The 23639-nt window shown below is 45.9% G+C and overlaps 1 protein-coding gene across 8 annotated transcripts in view; it reads right to left on the bottom strand.

Annotated features, from left to right (window-relative positions):
- Positions 1-2262: 2262 nt before the first annotated feature.
- Positions 2263-23639, bottom strand: part of Osbpl3 (oxysterol binding protein like 3) — a 173661-nt gene continuing 152284 nt past the window's right edge. For all 8 annotated transcript variants that reach the window (XM_048440321.3, XM_048440320.3, XM_048440326.3 and 5 more), the window contains 7 exons: positions 22675-22738; positions 18633-18711; positions 17595-17739; positions 12969-13113; positions 10504-10630; positions 8413-8535; positions 2263-6166 (listed from right to left, as the gene is read on the bottom strand). In XM_048440321.3, the coding sequence (XP_048296278.3) occupies positions 6070-6166; positions 8413-8535; positions 10504-10630; positions 12969-13113; positions 17595-17739; positions 18633-18711; positions 22675-22738 (780 nt within the window). In that variant the 3' untranslated portion in view covers positions 2263-6069. The remainder of the gene's footprint in view (positions 6167-8412; positions 8536-10503; positions 10631-12968; positions 13114-17594; positions 17740-18632; positions 18712-22674; positions 22739-23639) is intronic.

Below are 23639 nucleotides of genomic sequence, written 5' to 3'. Positions count from 1 at the left end.
GAGCTTTTCCTGAAAGAGTGAAAATGAGCAATTTGTATATTTGATTGAAAGACGTGCTGAGGGAAACAAGGCATTGGAAACTCTAAGGAGTGGAAGCGGCAAGCCAGTAGAGGTGGAGACAGCAAGGGAGTTGGGTAAGGAAGTTGTTAGAAAGCACCCAATGGCAGATACGGTTAGAGAGGTGCTGTAGAGAGGATTAGTGTGGCCTTGAGGAGGAAAATGTAACCTTATTGAGCGAAGAGAGTGGAACACAGACTAATCTATTATCGATAAATATGTTCCAGTCTCTGGAGGCTCGGCAGTAAGGCAAGTATCATTCCCTGTGATACCTTTATCTCAGGTCCCACATCGTGTTTTGCTACCAGCAGTACATGGTGTATGTGATTGTGCGTGTCAATGGTACCACAGGTGTTCTTTAGGCTGAAAAAAAAAAACACCCGTGGGGAAAAATGTCCTAATAAATAAGAACATAGCAAGACATGCAGGAGGGACTGACAAGATGGCTTAGCAGGTAAAAAGATACTTGCTGCTGAGCCTGAAGGAGTTCAAGCCCTGGGACCTGTGTAGAAGAAGACAAGACCCTACTCCCATAAAGCTTCGACTCATAGTTTGAGCGTACAGCTCACCATGGTGGGCACATTCATGGAGCAAGGGCTAGTCACCTTGCAGTCACAGTTAGGGAGATGAAATGTTCCTGCTCAGTTCCGTGTCCCCTTCACTCAGTCCAAGACCCCGGCCAACAACTAGGTGGCTCCCCCTACCTCAATTAACTTGACAAGGCTTTCCTTCATGGATATGCCCAGAGACTTGTATCCATGGTGACAACGTGAGCGACAGCGCCTTCTGAGTCCATGGTGACGACTGACTTACCTACCAGCTTGCCACCAGATGGGTGACTTCTGAAGGTGGAGAAATGTCTGGGTTTAGAGCCATTCCTTGCTCTATAAATGGGTCCCCAAGACTTGATCACAGCAGCAGCTGGGGCCTCCTTCTGTGCAGCCCTTTTGAAAAGTACCCGAGAAATAGCTGGGCATGGAAGCACACACCTGTAGTGTTCATCCTGGGCAACAAAGAGACGCTCCATTGCGGTCAAATCTAAGGTCACCTAGTCCCCACTTCCAATTTCAAAGATACTATAAAACATAGAATCTATGAAAAGAAACTTGTCCCTAGCAGCATGACAATTTTAGGCAATTGTGTCCCAGTCCCAGCGGGAGATTTTGTGTGTGTGTACACATGCATGCATATACATGTGTGTAATTTACTACCAGAGCTTTAATCAAATTTAAAAATCTTAATTAATGCATCTTTCCAGTCTATGAGTTTAAATGGTGGCAGTTAAGGAACCTCCCCTCAGCGTGTTAAAACCATCACACGAGTGGTTGATTTGAGACCCAGGCAGGGATAGCTCGTCCAGCCTGCTCTGGGTTGTCTGGCAAAGCACAGGTACCTCAAAACCACGTTTCTGATGGTGTCTCCATTTTGGGAGCTCGAGCTGCCACTGAGGCAGTGATGGCTTCCTGCCTGGTTAATCTTCCAGGCTTCACACTTGCTCCGGACCCTTCATTTAATTCTCTGACTCCTTGGGTTGGTCTGTGTTCCCTGGCAGGACTTCTGCTATGAAGGGTGTGGGAAGGATGCCAGCTGGGGATATCGCCCTGCCTTGCCCATCGCTGATGACAGCGACGACACCAACACTAGGAATTTACGGGTCTGAGAGCATGACCAAAATGTCTCTGCAGTTGCTGGCATCCTGATGCTTTAAGACCAACATGTGCAAACGGTGGCCAGTATTTTTAAAAAGTTGAGGATGCTCTTCAGATTTCCTTTGGCACCATGTCATTCTGAAGGATGCTGGGACACACTGACTTGCACCAAGTGAAGTTCTGTGAATGTTCAGGAATGTAACTTGGATAGGGGAGAGGGACCGGCCACTGTTGGTGTGGCCATGTAGGCGTAATCAGCACACTTCCGCTTCACATTATAACACACAGGAAACGGTATTTCTATAGCACAGGAAGTGAGCAGAGCAGGGATCCTTGGACTAGAGTTGACCTCACTGGAGCTCCTAGTGCCTATTCGCATAGCTGAGGGTGACTGGGAAATGCAGGGTAGAAGGCTACGGCAACCCAGAGTTTCCCAAGTTCGATACCTCAGGATCTGTCCCTTTAGGTGAGCAGGCTTTTTCCTCCAGACAGACTCTAGGAAGTTGTCTCTTTATCAACCACAACTACCCAGTCAGGAAAAACAAAGGCAAAGGTGGTCGTTACTATAGTCTTTATTCTTAGTCAATGAGCCACACGGGGTGGAGAGACAACAAATGGAAAGGGGCTTCTGGGAAGTCAGACAGGGATGGGCAGCGAGGTAGGACGCAGACTTTACAAAAGGTCACATAGAAGATTTACAAGTATCAATTTTTCCCCCAAAAGCATACCCTCTGGGGGTAACAGAGGAAGATTAAAAAAATAATAGTAATCATGAATGAAATAAATGAGTAGTCATTTCTGACAACCACATCCCCCCTAAAACCAGTCCTTAAAACCAGCTTGCCCTGTAGTAGACCATCATGATTTGCAGATATTGTTCGATATGTAGGCTTTCGACAGAAAGATTAATTCCAAGTCACAGGTCGATACAACACAGAAAAGTGAGCGCGCGAAAATAGCTTTAATCTGCTAGCAAAAATAGATTTATGCTGATGCTGATATCAAAACTAAAGGCATTCAGATAAATTCTGCCCACACACTGTAGCTGTTATTCCTAAGACCACGAGAGCAACTTATGGCTCTTAGGTAGCTGAGAGGCTCTGAGGACAGTCTGTAATAGCTACGGCCCGTCAGAGAGCTTGGAGTACACAGTAAGCCTACATTAAAAAGCACAGTAACCCTTGCCTCTATTCTTGGCTTGCCATCTTTAAGGGTAGAATAAAACATCTCATCATAAATCTGGCAAGTGCAGATGAAGCACGGTGCTAGAAGGCTGAGCAAAAAATTGACTGGAAGTAGTTAAAAATAGGGTATGAGGAAAACATCAGCCTAAATGAAGTAAACATTAAAAATCTCAGTTTTTGTCGTTTTCCCTTAGGGAGCCCCCCAGATGCACTGGAAGACTGGGGAACTGCTAAGGCATTCTTGCTACTGAGTAGGTAACTGTATTGATATCCTAAGGTGAAACTCCACCTATTTAATACAGAACCCTCCCGAGTCTGAGGTACACTATATCTGTTTAGTACCAGACTCCCCCTAGTGTCTCAGAGGTGCACTGCATCTGTTTAATTAGTACCAGGCTCCCCCTAGTGTTTCAGAGGTGCACTGCATCTATTTAATTAGTACCAGATTCCCCCTCGTGTCTGGGAGGGGAACCACATGTTTAGTTAGTACCAGAAGCATCCTAGCATCAGAGTGTGAACTGCAGGAAGAAGTTGCATGGAGGCTTTTATTACCACTTCTGAGGAGAGGAAATATCATCCTTCAGGTACCCAAGGGCCTGTAGAGGAAACTGCCCTTCTCCTTTGTTATACTGAAGATGCTCATTCCTTAACTATGTGTTGCAGTTTGGGGTCACGAGTACTGAAAAGAGGAACACTACAGGTTCTATAGACAGGAGAACATCTGTAACCTAGCATCATCTTGAAATAGCATAGCTAGAATGAGAGAGGCTGAAAGCATCATATCAAATAGAGCAGGGATTTGGTGTATGTATTTGAGAAAGTCAGAGTCCAGTAACTTAACCTTTACCTTAATTCTTCTAAAGCAATACCATAGTTCTGCTTTCCTTATAAAATAAACAAGTCCTACACAGACAAACTTGGTTGGAAGGGGGTGTTAGACAGGACAGAAGGAACGCAGCAGCCTCTTCCCACCTGCAGGGAGTTTTAAGATTCAAATACCAAGGTTGCATCTCCAGATCAAGTGCATTTAAAAAAAAAACTCTCATCCAGATACTGGCAGTGACGGGGAGAATTTACTCATGGCTTCGGAACATGTTTTGTTCATTCCAGTCCCTGGTTCAAATAAGGTGACTACCAAGGTGACATTTGGGTCAGCTGTTGGTGGGATCCTAAAATAAAGCTTGAAATCAACAGAAATCACACCACGAGGAAATCTAAGAATTAGCAAACAACTGGTTCCACAAGGCGGCACCCATTCCAGTGGTATATTTTTAGGGGTTTTGTTTCTGTTGTTTTTCTGTCTCCTTTGAGCCAGCCTCCGGAGCAGGCCTATTTAACAGTCAATATTGCTAAAACTCCGCATTTATCCTCACATTGTGTACAGCAGATTTGTTTCCCCACTGAGAGCCATTAAACCTACAGCCTGCTTCCTCCTGTCTGTGAGCAGAATGTGGATAACGCTTTAAAAGGAAAGGAAGAAGAAACGGGAACTAAAGAACTGAGCTGCGCCATCCAGCTGCTTAGAAATGGAAATGAGATTCCCACTGTGTTCGTCTTGATGCCTCCATAAAATGGAACAAGTGAACCAATATTTAATGAGTTGTTTAAAATGACAGTCACTTGTAGACTCCAAAGACTGCCAATTCACCTTCAACACTCCATTGTGAAAACTCGGGGCTGTCCAGTCGGCTACCTGCTGTGACATACGACAACTCCGCGGGGTCGGGTCTCTCCTCCACCTCTTCTGTGGGTCCTGGGGATCACACTAAGGCTGCCAGGCTTGTACAGTAAGAGCCTTTACATGCCGAGTCAATCCCACAGGCCCCCTCAAATGCTTTCTATAGAGAGTTCTTTACCCTGTCATTCCATACAATGTTTCATAGAATCATTACAGACGTTCAAATCAAAGGCTAAACAGTCAGGCTTTGGTATTAACGTGCTCTGGGCAGAAATTGAAATGGTTTTGCTAACACAATTCAGCTACTGCATACAATCTGCTACCATAATGTGACATAAGACACAAGAACAACGGTTTCCTTTTGGAAGCTCCGATCTGGGACCTCAGAGTGTTTCAACAAGAAGAGAGTAGAAGGAAGAGGTAAAACCCGTGCAGCTTCCTCGGGACGACACAGAACAGCAGTGCTTGGTGTTTGTCTCTAAGGCAGATGGTCAAACTGCCGACACACGGCTGAGAAGTACAGAGCTTCGCGCGAGGTAGAAAATACCAACGCCACAGGGTTATTTCAGATCACCAGCGACTTCACTAAAGCCTGAGAAGGTCACAGGCTGCTTACTGTAGCTCTTGTACTAAAGGGGAGACATTCCATCCTCAATCAGGGTCAAAAGGGGGGCTTGCGAGCCCGGGGTGGGGCAGGAAGCTAACAGTGGATTTCTTAAATCATTAAGGATTCGGCTCTCACTGAGAAAAAAAACGAGATGCCTTCTGCCTCCCTAGGATGCCATCAGGACACTGAATTATTAGAGATCTCTCTGATTAGTACAACTTCTCTAAGAGGGGGAGCATATAAGGCAACAGAACTACAGGGAGAGAAGGCCTCTTCTTCCAGATGGGCCATGCCCGACTTACATAAAAAATATGCATCCCGCTAACCTTACACAGATGCCTTAACCACTAAAATGCAAATGAAAATATTCTTGGTACTTCAGCACCAGCAGAATTGTTCTGTATGAGCAATTCAAGAGCTGTCTGGGGTTAAAAAGATATCCCAGCTCCCAGTTAAACCTGGAGAGCTAGCGCATGGGTGAGCAACCCTGGGTGTTCTTAATTCTTAACGCACCTGGGAGAGGGTTGTTTTCTCCGGTGTGATTTTTATAAGGCATAAATTTGATCTGTCCGCCCTCACCTTTGGGAAATTAGTGTTAAAGCTTCTTTTTTTTTCTTAAACCCACACATTAACATTCAATCTTTCATTTTTATTAAATAGTTTATATATAAAAGGAAATACCAAGGTGTTCTACATTCATATAAACAATCATGATAATACTTGAAATTGTCGAGAAACTCACTGAAGAAAACACACACTTCAGTGCTTACATTGCTGGGCTAAGCACAAGGGATCGTTCTAGACGCTATCTTTTAAACGTACAGACACAGGTGTGTGCTGCTTCCGGAAGCAAACGTGGGGAAGTACATGAACATATCTTTCTTCTTTACTTTTTCACCACAAGACGGGATGGTCCAGTTTGGAAAAGCCAAGGTCTCTCCTCAGTTCCAGGTAGGTCCCGTTGCTCACCCAAGTGTCGTCACTGGACTTCCTGTGAGAGATGAGACAGTTTCTGGGTTTCTGGCAAACTCTGCTATCAAGTCCTTCCTCCCCACCCCCACCCCTACCCGGCTCCGCTTTCCCACTACCATTCCAGATGTATCCCCTGTTCCTGTTGTTTGGGTATTAGATTGGTATCAGCAGGCTGGCAGCCATTTTTTATTTGTTTCTGACATTTAGTACTTAAACCTGGAGGCTGGGAAGGTCTCTGTCTCTCTCCGATTCCCTGTCTCTCTCTCTCCCTCTGTCTGTCTCTCTTAGTGTGTCCAGGGCTGGACTAATAGCCACCACACTGGGAATGACTAAATACTACATAGTCAACTAGGTTCCTCAAAGTCAACCTGAGCTAGCATCAAGTCAAATAGAGCCCACCAAAAAGGAACTGGAACTGGATTCCACAACAGTTTGGACCGAGAACTTTCGGTTGCACGCCTCTGGGCAAAGATGACCTGCCATTAGATGGAAATTCCAAAGGCACAAGAGGATTCAGGGTCTACATTTTGGGTTCACCTTACCTCCCAGCCTCACGTCTGTTCCCGAGGCAGTGTTGCCTGCTTTATTCTGCCAGAGAAAGCTCGCGTCCACACACGCTGCCCTCTCTCCCTTTCACAGTACTGGGCAGTGCTCTGCCCCTTGGGCATTGAAAACCACAGTCTATGCTGGGGATCATTTTCCATTCATGCAGTCAGTAAGATGTATGGTGTCTATCTTCACTGTTCCTTAGTAACGCAGCAAACTAAGGTCCAAGGACCCAATTCAGCCTCCATGTGCGTGTGTGTTTTGCAATGCTAGGGATAAAGTCTAGGGCCTCATGAACGCTATCTAACTATTCTACCACCAAGCCACATGCGCAGCCCTGTAGATCTTTGAAAAACTGTTTTATTAGAACACAACCCTACACATTTCTTTAAGTATTATCTATGACTAATTTCATAATGAACAGCTGGGCTAATTGCCAAGGCCTTATCACCTGCCAAGCCAGCAACATCTACCACCTGCTTTTTATAGGGAAGCTTGGTGACCTCAGCAATAGGGTTTCTCACTCCTTTTTAAACAGCTGAATGATATTCTATTGCGGGGATGGATGACAGTTCATCTTAGTATTGCCCTACTAAGGGCGGTTAAGCTCCATTAGGAATAAAACATATGTTCTGGGTGCTATTTTAATTCTTTTTAGAGGCAGGACTTTGATTCTGTTGTCATTCTTAACTTGCCTAGGCTGGCCTTGAACTTGCAATCCTCTTGTCTCAGTCTCCGGAGTGTTAGGATTACATGTCTGTACCACCAGGATGGCTCTTTCAACGTTTCCAAATATGTACATTTTCCTGATGCTAGGATTCATCCCTCCTGCCTTCTGGAACCTGTGCCTGTTGCCCAGACTGAGAAACAAAACCAGTCCTACCCCAAACATCAGCAAACCACTGGCTGCAGTCAGGAGTGGACCCACCAGGAGCAGGCATTCTCTACATATCCCCAAGTCATATAGAGCACTGGCCAGGCTTTCAGGAAAGGCATGGCCCCATCTGAAAGATTCCGTCGGGTCCTTCTTCAACCCCCTCTATTCTCTGAGCCTCTGTTTCCTCTCATTCAAAATAAGGACAGGAGAGGGTGAAGGGCTGCCATTACCCACAGCCCTTTTACAATTTTAAGTATGCTGTAAACAAACAGTTTCAACAAATCATCTAGCTATCTGCCTGCCTGTCTGTCTGTCTGTCTGTCCATCTATCTATAGAAAGGGTTTCATACTATAGTCGGGGCTAGCCTTGCATTCCTGCCAATCTTCCTGCCTCAGCCTCCCTCATGCTGGGATTGCAAGTATGATTACAAGCTACCCATGCCCAACTCCAGAAAGCTATTTTAAAAGTAATGATCAACCAGATCTTTTAAACTCAAGCATAAACATATTGGGACTGCTGGTCTAAGCAGAGTAGGTACTTTGAATTCTACAGTAGGGTGGTCATCAGCTAGCCTGTCATCATGTAAAACCTAGCCACGCGAGCAACCAGCCTCAGAGGCAGATGCTGGGTGTTAGGACCACTTCTGACAATGTCCCTTTCTTCTGCTACAGGGATTGACTGAGAAACTCTTGGTGAAGAAGAAGCAAGGCAGGCGATGAGGAAGGCCCCAGTCCTGTCTGAGGACAGTGACGGCCATTCAGACACTATTTGTCTGCAGTGGACCAGCATCCAGAAAGGGCAGGCAGGACCTCTCAGCCTGCCACCACAGCTATGCACAAACCTGAAAAACCGGGGCTGATGCTCCAAGTTGTTTTCCTCCAGGACCCGCCGTCTCTCCCTCTGCAGCTGCTCAATCCTCTGCTTCTGTACCTCAGCTTCCTCTATGTTCCCTTCTTCTAGAAGCCTGGGTATTGAGGGGAAAGGGAAAAGGAACAGTCACTGGAAAAACAACCACCAGCCACTTCTATGCCTGGGGCTGGCTATTCAAGATCGCCTGCACCCAGTCCCTTTGTCAACCCATGATGCAATCCTCTGGGATGCATGACCTTTTTTGAACATGTGATATTTTCAGGGTTCAGAGACTCTATCCAGAGGAACCCGAGTCAGTCTTCTGCTTCCCCCACTCTTCCATGACAGGCAGCGCCACTCTGTTTATTTCCTGGGTATGTACTTTTCAAATATAAATACATATTCATATTCTGCCCTCCATTTTAAGAGCATAACTAGTGGCAAAACTGCTCTGCTGCGCTTTACTTTTTGCTTAGCAACACATCTCAGAGAGCTTCTTGCCGCAGGGCCTGGACATCTTCATTTTCAATAGCTGTATAGTATTCAGCCTTGTGGACGTACCTTCGTTATTTCAAACGTACTCTACCTGTAGACATTGGGTTGTCCCTGCTATTTTTTGTGCTACATTTAATGTTGCAGGGAATGACTTTAGACAACCGCCACTCACACACAGGAAAGCATATCTGTATAAGAGACTTCTAGACGTAGGATTGGTGGACAAAAGAGTAAGTCTGTCATTGATATATTATAAAACTACACTTTAAAAGGAAGCAATTTATACATTTATTTATATTATAGCTTGGTGCAGGAGAATTGTCTGTATTCTGTCAATCATATTTTAAATAAATGCTGATTGGCCAGGCAGGAAGTATAGGCGGGAAAACCAGACAGGAAGTAGAGGTGTAGCAAAGAAAACGGGAGTATTCTGGGAAGCAGGAAGCTCCCTCTGCTGTTCTTCCCAGACCACTGGAGAGGCAAGATGTAAGCTGCCCTGCTGAGAAAGATACTGAGCCGTGTGCCTAACATAGATAAAAATAAGGGGCTAACATAAGTTATAAGAGCTAATAAGTAGCCTGAGCTAAGGGTCAATCAGTTTATAATCTTATGGAGATCTCTGTGTGATTTTCTTTGGGGCTTGCCAGCTGTGGGGTACCGGGCAGGACAGATACCCCAACAAGCAGGCCCCTTCATGTTACAATAGCTTATTGTCACCAGCCACAGATAGGTTTGGTTTTCTTTCACTTTGCTTTTTTTTTCTAATTTAAGGTAAGAATGTATTATTACCTGATTTTAAAAATTTGCATTTAAAAATACTATGAGCGAAACTGAATTTCTCTCCATGTTTAAGGAATATCTGAGCCTCTTAACCACAGACTGTTCATTTCCCCAAGTCTATTTTCTCCCTAACAGGTGACACCTTACTGATTTTTTGCACAAATCCATACTGTAAGATTGTAAATGCAGATCCATGTTGATCATCTATCTGTGAATTTGGTTATGCACTTCACTTCTATTTAAGGTTTTTTTTTTAAAAGTTAAATCATACATAGTGATCTTTCCTTTCATGTGACCTTTAGAGTTTGAGTCTCGGTTACAGAAGGCCCAGGGGAGATTATTCTTTCTGTCTTACAGAGTAGGAAACTGAGGTGGGGAAAGAGGAAAAGCCTTGCCACAGATCACACAACTGATTAATAGCAAGCCCAGAATCCGAAGTTAGATCCCAATGCACTAAAATCATTTCAACTTGAGGGGTCAGGAGAGCTGGGTGCTTTGATTATATCAAATAAACAGTCAATTTCTTATTACTACTACACATAGTGAAATTCTTCAAAATAATCCTCCCCTCTCTTCTGGTATTTCAATAGAAATGGGGCCCTACAGATGTGTGGAGGACACACCACACAAGGATGGACATCCAGGTTCTAATCTCTCTGAGACAGATGTTTGAAGACGCCACTTCGCCTCTGTATACCTGACAACAGCACCCACCTCAGACTCCGGGCAGCCATGCAATTGTGAATACTGCCTTTGGTAGATTGTTTTAAATGTCTCTGGAGAGAAAGATCTTTGAAAAAACCCTTACCTTTGGTCTGGTCGAAACCGAGTGTCGGTGGGTGGTAATAAAGACCGTGACAATGGATCCATCTCATTTAGCTCCAGTGCAAACTGTGTGAAGCCGTAATACTGCTCGTAGCCTTTTGGCATGGGATCTGCAAGAGAAACAAACCGCCCGGGCTCCTTCGCAATTCATTCGCATGAGTTAAATCCCTCCACCTTTCTCATCTCAGACCAGCTATGTCCTATCTCTAATTCTAAACTGTTCCCTTTCTACTAAAATATTCTGACTAACAAGTAGCTGCTGAGCATTTCTCTACAGATTTTCCTGTCTGAGTTTTCTGTCTCAGGGATATGGTCTCTTTGCCTTGGTCCTCTAGTGAATTTATTCAGTGCTGTAGAGCGTCTGTCCTGTCTGAGCTATCGCAGAATTTGTTATTCAAATATGCACACCAGGGGCTCAGTGAGATGCCACTCAAGGCTGAGAAGCTGACTTCAGAACCTGTATGGTAGAAAGAACCGATTCTACAAAGTCGTCTCCTGTCTTCCACATTCCTGCAGTGGCATGCACATCCCTGCACGCATACATACCACACACACACACACACACACACACACACACACACACACACATACACACGCACGTATGCACACACTCATGCTTTAAAAATCGAATCAAATAGATAAACCCACTAGACCTTTTTTAAACTAGCCAAGTCCCACTGCAGAACTCCCCGAGGGCTGTCGGAACACGCTATCCTTTTCTTCCCCCTTCCCCTCATTTTTTTTTCCCCCACTAAGTCTCAGACGCTAAAATCTCACATCCTGGGATTAGAACATTAGATTCTGATTTGCCCTAACTTGGATCTCCGCTAAGAATCGGGTATACACCAGGGAGATCCAACGCAGACTAGGGAGATTCCCAGACAGTCGTAGCACTTGCTGGTCCCGCATCCACCTGCCAATGTCCCCCGTGAACACTGCCACAGACCTGCTTTGTGAGGCTTTCCAAGTCCCATTACCTGTGTGCCCCATCCTAAGCTTGAATGCAGGAGCCAAGCTGCACACAGTGCTCAGCACCTGAGTCCCCGCCCACCAGGGTAAAGACAGAGATTTCCTTCAACATGGGCCAGGGGAACTCTAGGCTCACACGGAGACAAAGTCAAGGAAGAACAGTAAGGAAGTAACTGGTGTGGAGTGCTAGTTGAAGATGTTACATTCATTCATGCTGCGGACTATTTGTTCAATAGATTTTCTGTTGCATTTGTTTAACCTTGCGAAGCTGTGATACTGTAACATGTAACAGTGGTCCATGAGGCAGCTTTCAACAAATGAGTGACTATCAGTGTGAACAGTCACATCTGTGCCTCTGAGGCTAGGGAGGCAGCCAGAGACATCAGAGACATCATCCAGCTCCACAGCAACCTTTGGGATGGAGGAAGATGTGGCTGCAAATGACAAAGAGACGCTGCTGGTCCTGCAGTGACATCTCTTCCTCACGGAACACAGCCCAAGCTCAGGCGAACTGAGCCTTCCTGTTACCCAGAGTTGGCATGGAGATGGGTCAGGACCCGCTTCAGGCTGATGTGCTGTTAAGACACACTGGCTGGGAATCCTGTGAAATGCTTCATTCTTGAGAAAAGGGAGGTGCAAGATCAAAAGGTCTCTAGTCCTCCTCTTCTTCCCTGCTGCCAATGAGGTGACCCGATACTGATCTGTGACAACCATCTACATGCATGGGAGCCAACACATGTAGCATGCTTCATTGACCTGTGTCTCTGAGTCAAGCAGGCTGCAGAGCTAACAACAGAAGGCTATCAGCCCTCAGCTTATTAAACATGGCGTGTAGCCCCACGGTTTAAGTGATGAGCAGAGTGGGTTTTCTTGTCTCTTCCCCAACCATTCTCTCCCTCCCTTAACCAGACTAACATCCATCCACAGAGCCCTGATCCCAGGACAGGGTTTAGTAAGAGGACTCTGACTTTTCAGTCAGAAGACTAAAGAGCTGCTGGTGGAGGCCGTGGGCTTCTACAGCCTTCTTGGCACACACAGCTGCTCCAAGGGCTGTGTCTCCTGGGATGACAAAGGAGACCAGGGTGGCCTTTGGGGTTGGGCCAGTTTGGGGATCATACGTGCTTTGGAAATTCAGGTCACTGTTTTTCTAGTGACATTTTCCTCTTGACCTTTGCTTGAGAATTCCTCCTTGCATTCCACCGGCCTTCCAACAAAGCCTGCCGCAGTCCCAGGTGTGACAGGGACCCTAGAGCCCTCTAGGCCACCCTTGGATTGACAGTGGCTCCTTTCTGAGGTCCGGAGAACCCAGGATGGAACCTAGCAGCCAAACTGAGAGGCTATTGTAAGCATGACCAGGACTTGGATGGGCCAGTACCTCTAACCTGCTAACAAGCAGGCGGCAGCTAGAGGTAGAGAGCAGCACTCGCCCGGTCACAGCTCCTGGTCCCGCCCCATGCTTGGGATCCGGTGGACACTCACTTGCTCTCCAGATGCACGTGGAGGAGGAGGCGCCGCCACAGTAGATGCTCTCATGCCATTTCCCAAACAGCCGGTGCACAGCCTTCCCATGGCGGTCGAACACCGTGCCTTCGATCTCATGGGCGTTAGTGCTCCAGTATTTTGCCTAGAATGCAGATGAGAGTTGTCTGAGAAAGATTCTGGCATCCACTTATTACAGGTATTGGATGGGGGAATAAAGAAAGCAAGATAAAGAACTAAGTTCGGGCCCGGTGGTGTTCTTCTATAAAGAAGGCAGGAGGATCAGGAGTTCAAGGTCATCCTCAGCTGCAAGTCAAATTTGAGGCTAACCTGAACTGCATTTAAAAATGCCATAAGAGTGTTATGGGTTGCTTATTTAGTTAAAAATACAAATTATATATATTTATCATATATAAAATAACATTTTGAAATATGTACACATTGTAGAATGGCTAAACTCAAGCTAATAAGCATATTTTATCTCACTTTTTTTGGCGAGGGCACTTTAAAAAACGTGGTTGGCTATTTTCAAGACTATAGATACATTGTTAGTGGCGCTCTTGTATTTTCAGAAAGATTGTGTCCTTGGATGGGTACAAGCCTCACCTCCACCTTTCTTTCTGCTTCTAGAAATCAACATTTTTAGTTCCCCATACAGGTGAGATGATGTTACATTTTTTATGAGCTTGGCTTATTTCACTTTGCACAGTATCTACTACTACTACTACTACTACAATACACACACACACACACACACACACACACACACACACACACACACAGGCAAACAACAGGACTTCATTCTTTCCCTGGCCAGGCAGTATTCCATGGTGTAGCTTCTGCATCGTATCTGAGTTGATTGCACGCAGGCGGATCCCTTCTTTGCTCCTGTGAACGGTGATGTGAAGAACACGGAGTCTTGATTTCATGTCCTTTGCCTGTCTACTCAGGAGTCGGACTGCAGGGCCCCAGAGAAGCTCAGTGTTTTGAGGACCTCCATTCTCCCTAAGGGCTGCACCAGTTCCCGTTCCCTCTGCAGTGTGCAGGGTTTGCCCCTCTCTCCAGTTCTCAGGTCTGCCCTTTGTCTTTTGGGTTCCAGCAGTCGTTCTTTTTTATTTTTATTTTTTCCAATACAGGGCTTCTCTGTGTATCCCTGACTGTCCTGTAACTCTCTCTGTAGACCATGTTGGCCTCAAACTCAAAAATCCTCCTGCCTCTGCCCCTTGAGTGCTAGGATGAAAGGCCTGCGCCACTACTGTCCCTCGAAGTGAGCTATTATGAGTCAGTGAGTGACATCTCATGGCATTTTTAATTTTCATATCCTGGGTGATTGATTAGTGATGCTGAGCATCCATTCTCCGTCTGTGTGTACTTTTCAAGATCTAAGCATTTTGTTCCCCTTTTCTGGGAGGCAGGCTCCATGCCACTGAGCAGGGTTTCTACCTCTGTGTGCCTCTGTTGAAGACACTGGCTTACATGCGTGTGTCCTTGAGCATGCTATGGCATACATGTAGAAATCAGAGGACAACTTCCAGGAGTCAGTTCACTCCTCCTACCACGTGGGTTCTGGAGACGGCATCCAAATCCCGAGGCTTGCAGCAAGAGCCTTTAGCCTCAAGCCCGACTCACTGCACGTTCTCTAGCATCCATTGGTTCATCCGTGTATGGACTGCATTTTATTTCTGAGACAGGCTCCTGCCCTATAGCTCCTTACAGTGACCTTCCTGCTTTAGACATCTGAGTTTAGGAGCTGGTCTGACCAGGGCATCCTGCCACACCCAGTTCCCCAGTTATCCACTATTTTCTTCCTGTTGAGTTGGGTTCCTTTCTATGTTTGCGTTTTAACACCTTGCCAGATTACAAATATTTCCTCTTTCTCATGAGGCTATCCAGGGGTCCAAGCAGCACCACCAAAGAAACTGTCCTTTCTCGCCATGTGCTACTGGGATCTTTTAAAAAAAATCAATTAAGGGTAAAGATGTGGATTCATTTCTAGGCTTTCTAGTCTGCCCAGGTTCTGGATTTAAAACAAAATAGCTTTAGCTATTTAGTAAAATTTACAGCTAATATCCTATTTGAAGATTGTAACCCAGTAACAAGCATGCACATAGACATGCACTTGTTCTGCCTTTGCTTCGTGTAACGTAGGAATGCAATACACAGTTCTTAGACATTCGCCAAGTACCTAGTGCATTAGCCAGTGCTAATTGGCTAACAGGCATGTCACTGTGATTCCAAGGCCTGAGCGCTCTCACTACTATGATTTAAAATTAACTCATAATTCTTTTTACCTGAAGAAAACAGTCATTTGCATACTAGTTAAGGAGGTTACTTAACATTGCAATTTCTACTGTTTTCCCCTTCCGGGCCCATTCCAGCTGCAGGGTCCTCATACAAGACACTGTCTTAGTTTTTATCAGTAGTGGCCTGAGAGGCAGCCTTTGGCTTAGCTCAACCCTGCTGATCCCAACTCCCGAAAGCATAGCTCAGCTCAGTCTAGTTTATGCAGTACCAATCTCCAGCCAGCAGAGGGAGTGCCAACTCCCTAGAGGTGATGCTTTGAAAATGTCCCAGGTACCTGGTCACTCGTAAAACCCGTCACGAACAGAAGGCATTTTTCCATAAATCAAAAGCCCCAGCACTATTTTCAGCTGAAACTGCAGCCGTATTTGGAAAGTTTAGTTGCGTTTCCAGGTCATTTTCTACGGGTTCAGTTTTTCTCCTTCAAAGCTTTGGAACAACGCAAGGGGCGGGTGGGACGCAGCAGCGCCGGGGAAGAATAAGACACCAGGAACTGAGTTCTCCAGCCTAGTAAAAGTGGCAGGGGAAGAAAGGATCCCAAACCCTTGTGTTTATTAGGAAGTGGGGGTCAGAATTTTGCCCTTTGCGATATTCACCAACCAGACAAACGCTGATGACTGGATGGGAAGTCACGGAGCAAGCCCCACGGGAGTCTGCTGTCTGCCCCATATTCTTTCAACACCCAATGCTCATCTTAAATAACCACACCATCTCAAATAGCCACACACATATTTCCTGTAAACCCGTGTGACGGTGGGCACCGGTCATCTCAGTATGTTGAGGGCTCAGTCTTTCTCTGGCACTGAGAAGATGAGACCAGGTGGATGGGAGACAAGGGGTGATACATTCCTTTGCTGCGATGCAGACAACTGATGTACCTGGACTAGGGGAACACATTCTTGCCCCAGCTGCCTGGTCAATCCCACAAATGTCCCCTGTGATCTTAGTAAAATGCAAACATCCTTTGGCAAAGACTGTGCCGTAAAGTCACTTTAAATATACAAGGTTTTAAAAAGCGAAGTAATTCTAGGAGGGAGAGAAAGGGGTGGGTCCCAAATTAAGGAAGCTGGAGAGAGGCTCTGCTTATTTTCTTGCACCTGGCTGGCCTTCTCATCTATCTGAGCGTTCTGAGCCTCAGCTGTTGGAATCCAGGGGCCAGTCAGGGCTGTAGGATGAGCAGGAACAACCAGGCTTTTATTCCTGTGGGGCTGGGGCTGGCAAGGAGGGTGAGGGAAGCAGAGAGACAGACGGGAGAAAAAAGAACTAGGAAGCTAACTTCAGTGGTAACAAAAACCTTGAAGAAAATTTGATGGTGAAATGGAGCGGACGACAGAGTGAGGCGGAGACCATAGGATCTTCGGAAAAGAAGCCAGTGGGGCGGGAGGGAGGAAAGATGGGTAGTGTGCTCAGCGGCTTAGGAGGCAGACAGGAGTGAGCGGGTAGCGGGAGGTGGGGCTGGGGAGGAGTGTGTGTGTGTGTGTGTGTGTGTGTGTGTGTGTGTGTGTGTGCATGTGGGTGCACACGCATACATGCATGTGCACTCGCTTACTACGGCTGCACACGCATTCCGAGGGATGAGAGCTGGCAGTACTGATGGTGCAGAACCTTGTAGGCCATTGAGAGAATGCAGGTGTCTACCTGAGAGGAAGGAAGCGAGTGGAAAGCTTTGTAATGGGAACGGTTGGTCGCACCTTGCCTCGTGGCAAAACACATGAGCATAGTGGTCCCCACTCCAAGTCTTTTCTTCCATGACAGTCTCACGTTGCAGTCCAGATTGCTCTCAGACTCGCAATTCACAAGCCTCAACCTCTTGAGCGCTGCAATTCCAGGCACGTGCCACCAAGTGTGGCTTCATTTCAACCATCTCAAATGCACAGCTCAAAACTATGAAGTGCATTCACAGTGTTGTACAACTGCCGCGACTTTCCATTTCTAGAACTTTTCCATTTTCCCAAACGGAAGCTCCGAACCCGGGACACAAACTCTCTATTCTTCCCTCCACACAGCTCCTGACCCCTGCTCTATTTTCTTTCCCTCTAACCTTGGCTCTTCTGGCGATCCATGTAACTGGAATAGACAATACAATAATGTAGAATACATCTTTTCATGTCTGGTTTATCCACTTAGCACAATGCCTTCATGTATCTCTGTGTCACATGGTCTGATGGCGTCTTATGAAAGAGTCCCTCGGGCTGACACTGAGGACTCATAGTAGGGTAGGAAGACAGGGTCAACTTCCTGGTCAAGTGACAGAGCGGAAGACAGCTTGTGTTCTGCCCACCTGGCCCTGCCCTCTAGCACCAGAGCTTGGCCCCCTCAAGGTACCTTTATGAAGTTGACTTTGCAGTGGCAGGAGTCATCGGTCAGGTTCCTGATGACAATTTCCCCGTAGTGCTCGATCCATCGCTGTCCGCTCAAGATGTTGTGGATGCAGGAGGTCACTTTGTTCCATTCAAAGTGATCCCCAAAACTGAAAGAGAGGGGGATGTCAAGGATGGCTTCTGGAAGAACCAGCCACAGATGCAGTGGGCCGTCCTACTTTATATGACGAGGCAGGGAATGAGTCACACATCCCTCAGTTGCAGACCCAGCCCCGAATAAAGCTCCAAGCAACATGTGATTGAGGTTCTCGGGCCAGCAAACCGCCTGGCTATGGAAGGGAAACTGGCAGAAAGATGCAGTGGGGTGGGGGCCAGTCTCCCACACTTTAACAGATGCAGTGGGTGGGGCCAGTCTCCCACACTTTAATAGGTGCAGTGGGGGGCCAGTCTCTCACACTTTAATAGTCACACTATTTACACCTCTTTCATGAGGAAGAACGCAGGCATTGCTCAGAGAGTCCGGTAGCAACTGCGAGGAAGCAGTATTTTAAGTGCTTTAAGTATAATATGTGTCAAATCTCCCCACGTGTCCTGAGAGGCAGATGACAAGACAGGAGTGGCAGTCTGACCAACGACAGTCACGGGAGGAAGGGCCACAGCCGCATGTGACTCCCCAGTCTGGCCCAGATTGCTTTAAAAGCGCCTAGTGATGATGCCTGCATTACCAAAGCCATGTCTGTCTCTGAGGGAATTCTGACAGTGAGACGGGACCACAGCGGTGAAGAAAATGACACTTTATCTTGGAGGGAGGCAGAAATGAATTTTAAAATCTGCTCAGAGAGCTGTTGTCTGTGGGAGGCATTTCTATCCGGTGAGGGAAAGCACTAGACCGTGAGCCTGCCAGGCAGAGGCCACCTGAACCCACTGCCAGATGGAAGGAGAGAGAAAAGCATCATCTCCGGGCCAGAGGGATTGGTGGGCAGCCTGGACAGTCTGCTAACGTGGACTCCTGGCCTGACATTCCTAATGCAGAGGAACTTACGCTGGCAGTGTCACGTGCGTTGTGCCAATTGGGACAATTTCCATGGATTTACCCCAGAATTTGTTTTTCCATCTCACATCTGAAACAAAATATCAAATGTCACATATTCAACAAGACGGGTAAGTAGGCCAGAGGCCTCAGGCTCGACAAATGACTGGTCATTCTATAACCGCCACGGATAAATTGGTTCTAATGGAGACAATTATTCATGCACTAGAAAGAGGTACCCAACTGGGTACCCAAAACAGAATTAGGAAAACAAAGTTGTAAGGCAAAGTTCTCTTGAAAGAATCAACAGCACAAAAACGAGATGAGACCGAGTTGTGGTCACACAGACACGGGCTGTCCCCAGTGTGCTATGGCGTCAAAGAGACTTGTCAGAAAGGGTCATTTAAGCAGGGCTGTGCAGAATACAAATAAGTTCATGGAGCATAGAGGAGTCAGTATTGGGAAAACAGTATTTAAAGGGTTAGAAGTGTAAGAGAGTGGAGTGTGGGTCTGGCTGTATGTCCGAGACTATCTAAAAAAGAGTAGGAAGTCGGGCTTTCTAAGGAAACAGTGGGTTCCGTAAACCTAGCAAGAAGTCTTGTTTGGGTTTAAAAGAATCAACCAGTGCAATTAGATAAAACCTTGTTAAAAAAATGCAAAGTGTGGATAGGAATGGACAAAAGCAAGGGGATCAGATATCTGGCTGCTGTGGCTGCTCAGGGGATGCACAGGAGTAAAAAGTCAAGCCAACCACTGAGGTGCAAGGGCTCATGGGAAAAAAGCAACAGTGGAGGATGGAACAGCAAACAGACACAGGCTAAGGAAAGATGGAGACGGAGCAGCAAACAGACACAGACTAAGGAAAGGAGAGAACCTTTCTAAGTAGTACCAGCTATCCTAAGTTGTGGATGCCACCACCAAGAGAGAAAGGGGAGAGCCAGAGAGAAGCAGGCCCTGTCCAGCGACTGCACTGAGACAGAAAAACTATAGGAATGAGAAAGGCTGGGAGATGCATAGCTGCAGCTCAGGTGAGAGAGGCAAGTGGATTCCTTTGATGACATACAACAAATCATGAATTTGAAGGAAGCTATGGGAGCATTATTAGCTAAGATGCTGTTTTTGGAGTGATGAAACTCTTTTAAAATTAATTGTGCTAATAAAAATCAGATATATATTTTAGGTGGGTAAATAATATAGTTTGTGAGCATTTCTTAATAAAATTGAAAAAGAATTGGATTTGAGCAAAGATAACAATGCATTGATGAATTTGCAACACACACACAATCTCACAGAGGTTGGGTTTACTTTGCTATGTTTCTTACTATATCCAAACTTATATATAACAATGCCAGTTGGTGGTAGGCTGTAATATCTTAAAGATATATAATCTTGAAGTAACAGCTAAGCACAAAACAATGTGCTATAGATATAATCCAACAGAAGAGATAAGATAGGCATATAGAAAGTACTTAACTAATTCAAAAGAAGGCATTAAAAACAGAAAAGTGGGATCAAGAAATAGATTTGACTAACTAGAAAACAAGACACATTTAAATCATCTACATCTATAACCACAATAAATGTAAATGATCTAAACAACCCAGTCAAAAGGTAGAGAAATGTGAAGATATGAAGATCCTACACCAAAGGGACAGGTGAAATCACCCAGAAAAGGGTGAGTAGGGATGTGTGCAATACAAAGAACTTTCAGGAACTATTCTGAGAAGGTTCTCTTGTTAAAGACAAAAATGCAGAGTTTTAAGAAAACAAGAAAGAAATACTTACAAGGCTGATAAGACTTATTAGGTAGGAGTTAAGGAACCTTATGAGAAACATTTCCAGAAGGTCTTGTGAGATATTTGATTACACTATGTAAAGATATGCCACTGTGATTGGTTGAGTAAAAAGTTAAATGTCCAATAGCTAGACAGGAGGTATAGGTGGGACTTCCAGACACAGAGAGAGAGAGAGCACTGGGAAGAAGAAGGGGTTAGTTGCCAGCTGGATGCAGAGGAAACAGGACACGCAGGAGGAGAGGTAAAAACTATGACCCATGTAATAGCATGTAAGTTAATAGAAATAAGTTAATTTAAGTTACAAGAGCCAGTTAGAAACAAGCTTAAGCTAAGGTCAAGCTTTCATAATTAATAAGCAATCTCTGTGTCATTATTTGGGAGCTGGCAGGACAGAGAAAGACTTGTTACAAGAAAATTTTTATGAAAAGTAGAGAAATCTCAGGTGAAGCTTCAATATTTAATATTAAGCATCTGTAGCAAAGACTAAGTAAAAGAAACATTCCACTTTTAACTTTCATGTTGCTTGCATTCACACCGAGACAAGTGGATAATGCAGCAGGAGGGTGGGAAGTGTTACACTGTGCTCTTGTGCCTTCAGATCTCACAGAGATACATGCATATGTACATGGATATAGAGGCATCACGGGAACAAAATGGCACCGTTAGTAAAGGGGATGTTTTTAAAAACTGGTCAGGGGCTGGGATGTAACTCAGTTGGTAATTGCATACTTGGCATGCGTGAGGCCCTAGTTCAGTCCTATGCATTGTGTAAACCAGGTGTGGTGGGATATGCCTGTGAGCCCAGCGCTTTGGCAGGTCAAGCATGGAGATAAGGAGCTCCAGGTCACCCTAGTCTAAGAAGTTTAAAGTCATTCTGGTCTACGTAGCAAATTTGAGGCTAGTCCTGTCTACATGAGCCTCTGTCTCCAACAAACAAAACCATATTTTAAAAGAAAATGATGTGTGCTCAACTTCTTGAAGGCCTGGGATACTCGGTTTCTCTTACTGCACTCCAATCGTTTGAATAAATGGAAACTTAAGAAACCTAACTCATGTAGGAGAAATGTGGGGCATTATTTTTAGAACAACTTGCCATCTCCTTCATCTCCAAAAGTAAGTTTTAGGAACATCGGTACCAAAACAACCCTGAAAATGTAAAGAGGGAGGGGCCAAAACTCAGTGGTAGAAGTACCTGCCTTTTCCAAACCTTTGGGTTATGATCTTGAGAGTAATAAAAACAAAGCCAGACAGGCCGGGCAGTGGTGGCACACACCTTTGATCCCGCCACTCGGGAGGTAGAGGCAGGTGGATCTCTGTGAGTTTGAAGCAAGCCTGGTCGAGAGAGAGAGAGAGAGAGAGAGAAAGAGAGAGAGAGAGAGAGAGAGAGAGAGAGAGAGAGAGAGAGAGACTTCCAGGACAGGCTTCAAAGCTGCACAGAGAAACCCCCATCTGGTTTAAAACAACAAAACAAAACAAACAAACAAAAACAACAAAGCCAGACAACAGCAAAACAAAGCAAGATAGCAACAACCACACAAAGCACAGATGAAAATCTCCAAACACTTAAAAACAAACCAACGAGGTGGCTCGGTGGGACAAGGTGCTTGCCACCAAGCCTGATGAACACGAGTTCCATCCTCCAGACCCACAGGACAGGAGAAGAGCCCAGTCCTGTTAGTTATCATCTGACCCCCATACAGGCGCACACGTAAACAATCACACACACACACACACACACACACACACGCACGCACGCATGCACGCACACATAGGCACTAAATAAACGAAATGAAAGCTCAATGAAGTAAAAATGCTCATAAAAACAAAGGTGAATAGAATTCAGAGGTGCCAAATGTAATTTTGCAAACAGAATTTAGATTTTTAAAAGCAAGAGACCTATGTGTTGTCTACACTCTGCCGCAACCCCTGCATGTCAAGACGTTGTGGAGTAAATGCAGGAAAAGCTCCAGGAACAGGTGACTCAGGTAAAGATGGAGGAAGTGTCTTAAGAGGCAAAAAATGAATTGATCTCTTGAATCTGTAGCATCCATAACAATCAACAAAATAACACACTGTCAATGAGTATGTGGTACACGTCAGCTGTTGTTCAGGAGGGGGAGGGTCGCGCATCAGGAAGTCTGACACTGTCTGAAGAGCAGGTCAGGGGCTGCTTTTGATCCTGGCAAGACTGAGCAATCCCCGGAAAACATGAAATCTTCAATGCTATGAAAGCGGAGGTCACATGGATGAGCACATACCTTGCCAGAAAACGAAGTTTCCCGACTCAGCGTGGCAGGCAGAGATAGGAGGGTGGTGGCTCACCTGATGGGGACAAAGGACAGAAAACATAATTCGAGGAGATGTTGGGGCTGAAAAGCCAGTGCTTTTCCCCTTGCGCTGAGCTGGGGTCACCGGAGCAGTGCTACAGCTTGAACAAGTGTGTCTTCAAGAGGGCGGTCTTGACATAGCCAGCTCCCCCTTCCTCTGGGTGGGAGGGAAGGAAGCTGTGAATGGAAGCCTCCAGAAGCTTTCCTGGGAGCATGGCCAGCCTCAAGTGGTGAGGACACAGGCATGATGAACAGTATAAAATAAAAAGAGGACGGCTTGAGGTCTGCACTCTCCTCAGCTATGAAAAGACTTGCAGGCACTTTAAGCAAGCTGTCAGTGTCACCGTTCGGGCATGCCACTTCTAAGTAACAGAGCATAAAGTTGTTCCCCTAGGGCTCAGAAAACTGAACCACACGTCACTGATATGGTCAATCCAAGAGAGCTCTTTCTTTTTTTTAATTTTTAAAATTTATTCACTCATTTATCAGGCATGTGTGTGAGATGCACAGACACACGCTCGCGTGCTGTGGTTCCCACGTGGAAGGTGAGAACAACCGTGGGAGCCGGTTCTCACCCTCCACGCTGTGGGTCCTCGGGATGGAGCCTAGGTCCTAAGCCTTGGCAGCCAGTGCCCTTACCAGCTGAGCCATCTCACTGGCCCCGAAGAGAGTTCTTCAGAATACTGTGTCTGTAAAGCAGAACTAGCCATAGTCATTAAAGAAAGTTTATCGAGTGCCAAGAGGGGAGAAGGTGTAAGGACTATGGAGATGATCAGTCCACGGCACCATTGCGGTGTAAGTGCAGGGAACTGAATACAGACCCAGGACCCACACTGGGGAAGGCGGGGAGCAAGCAAGCTGGGCCTGCTGGCTGTCATTTGTAAACCCAGCGCCAC

The sequence above is a fragment of the Myodes glareolus genome, chromosome 6, assembly GCF_982192425.1.
Source record: "Myodes glareolus chromosome 6, mMyoGla1.1, whole genome shotgun sequence".
Classification (NCBI taxonomy): domain Eukaryota; kingdom Metazoa; phylum Chordata; class Mammalia; order Rodentia; family Cricetidae; genus Myodes; species Myodes glareolus.
This window is presented reverse-complemented; position numbering and strand designations above follow the sequence as displayed.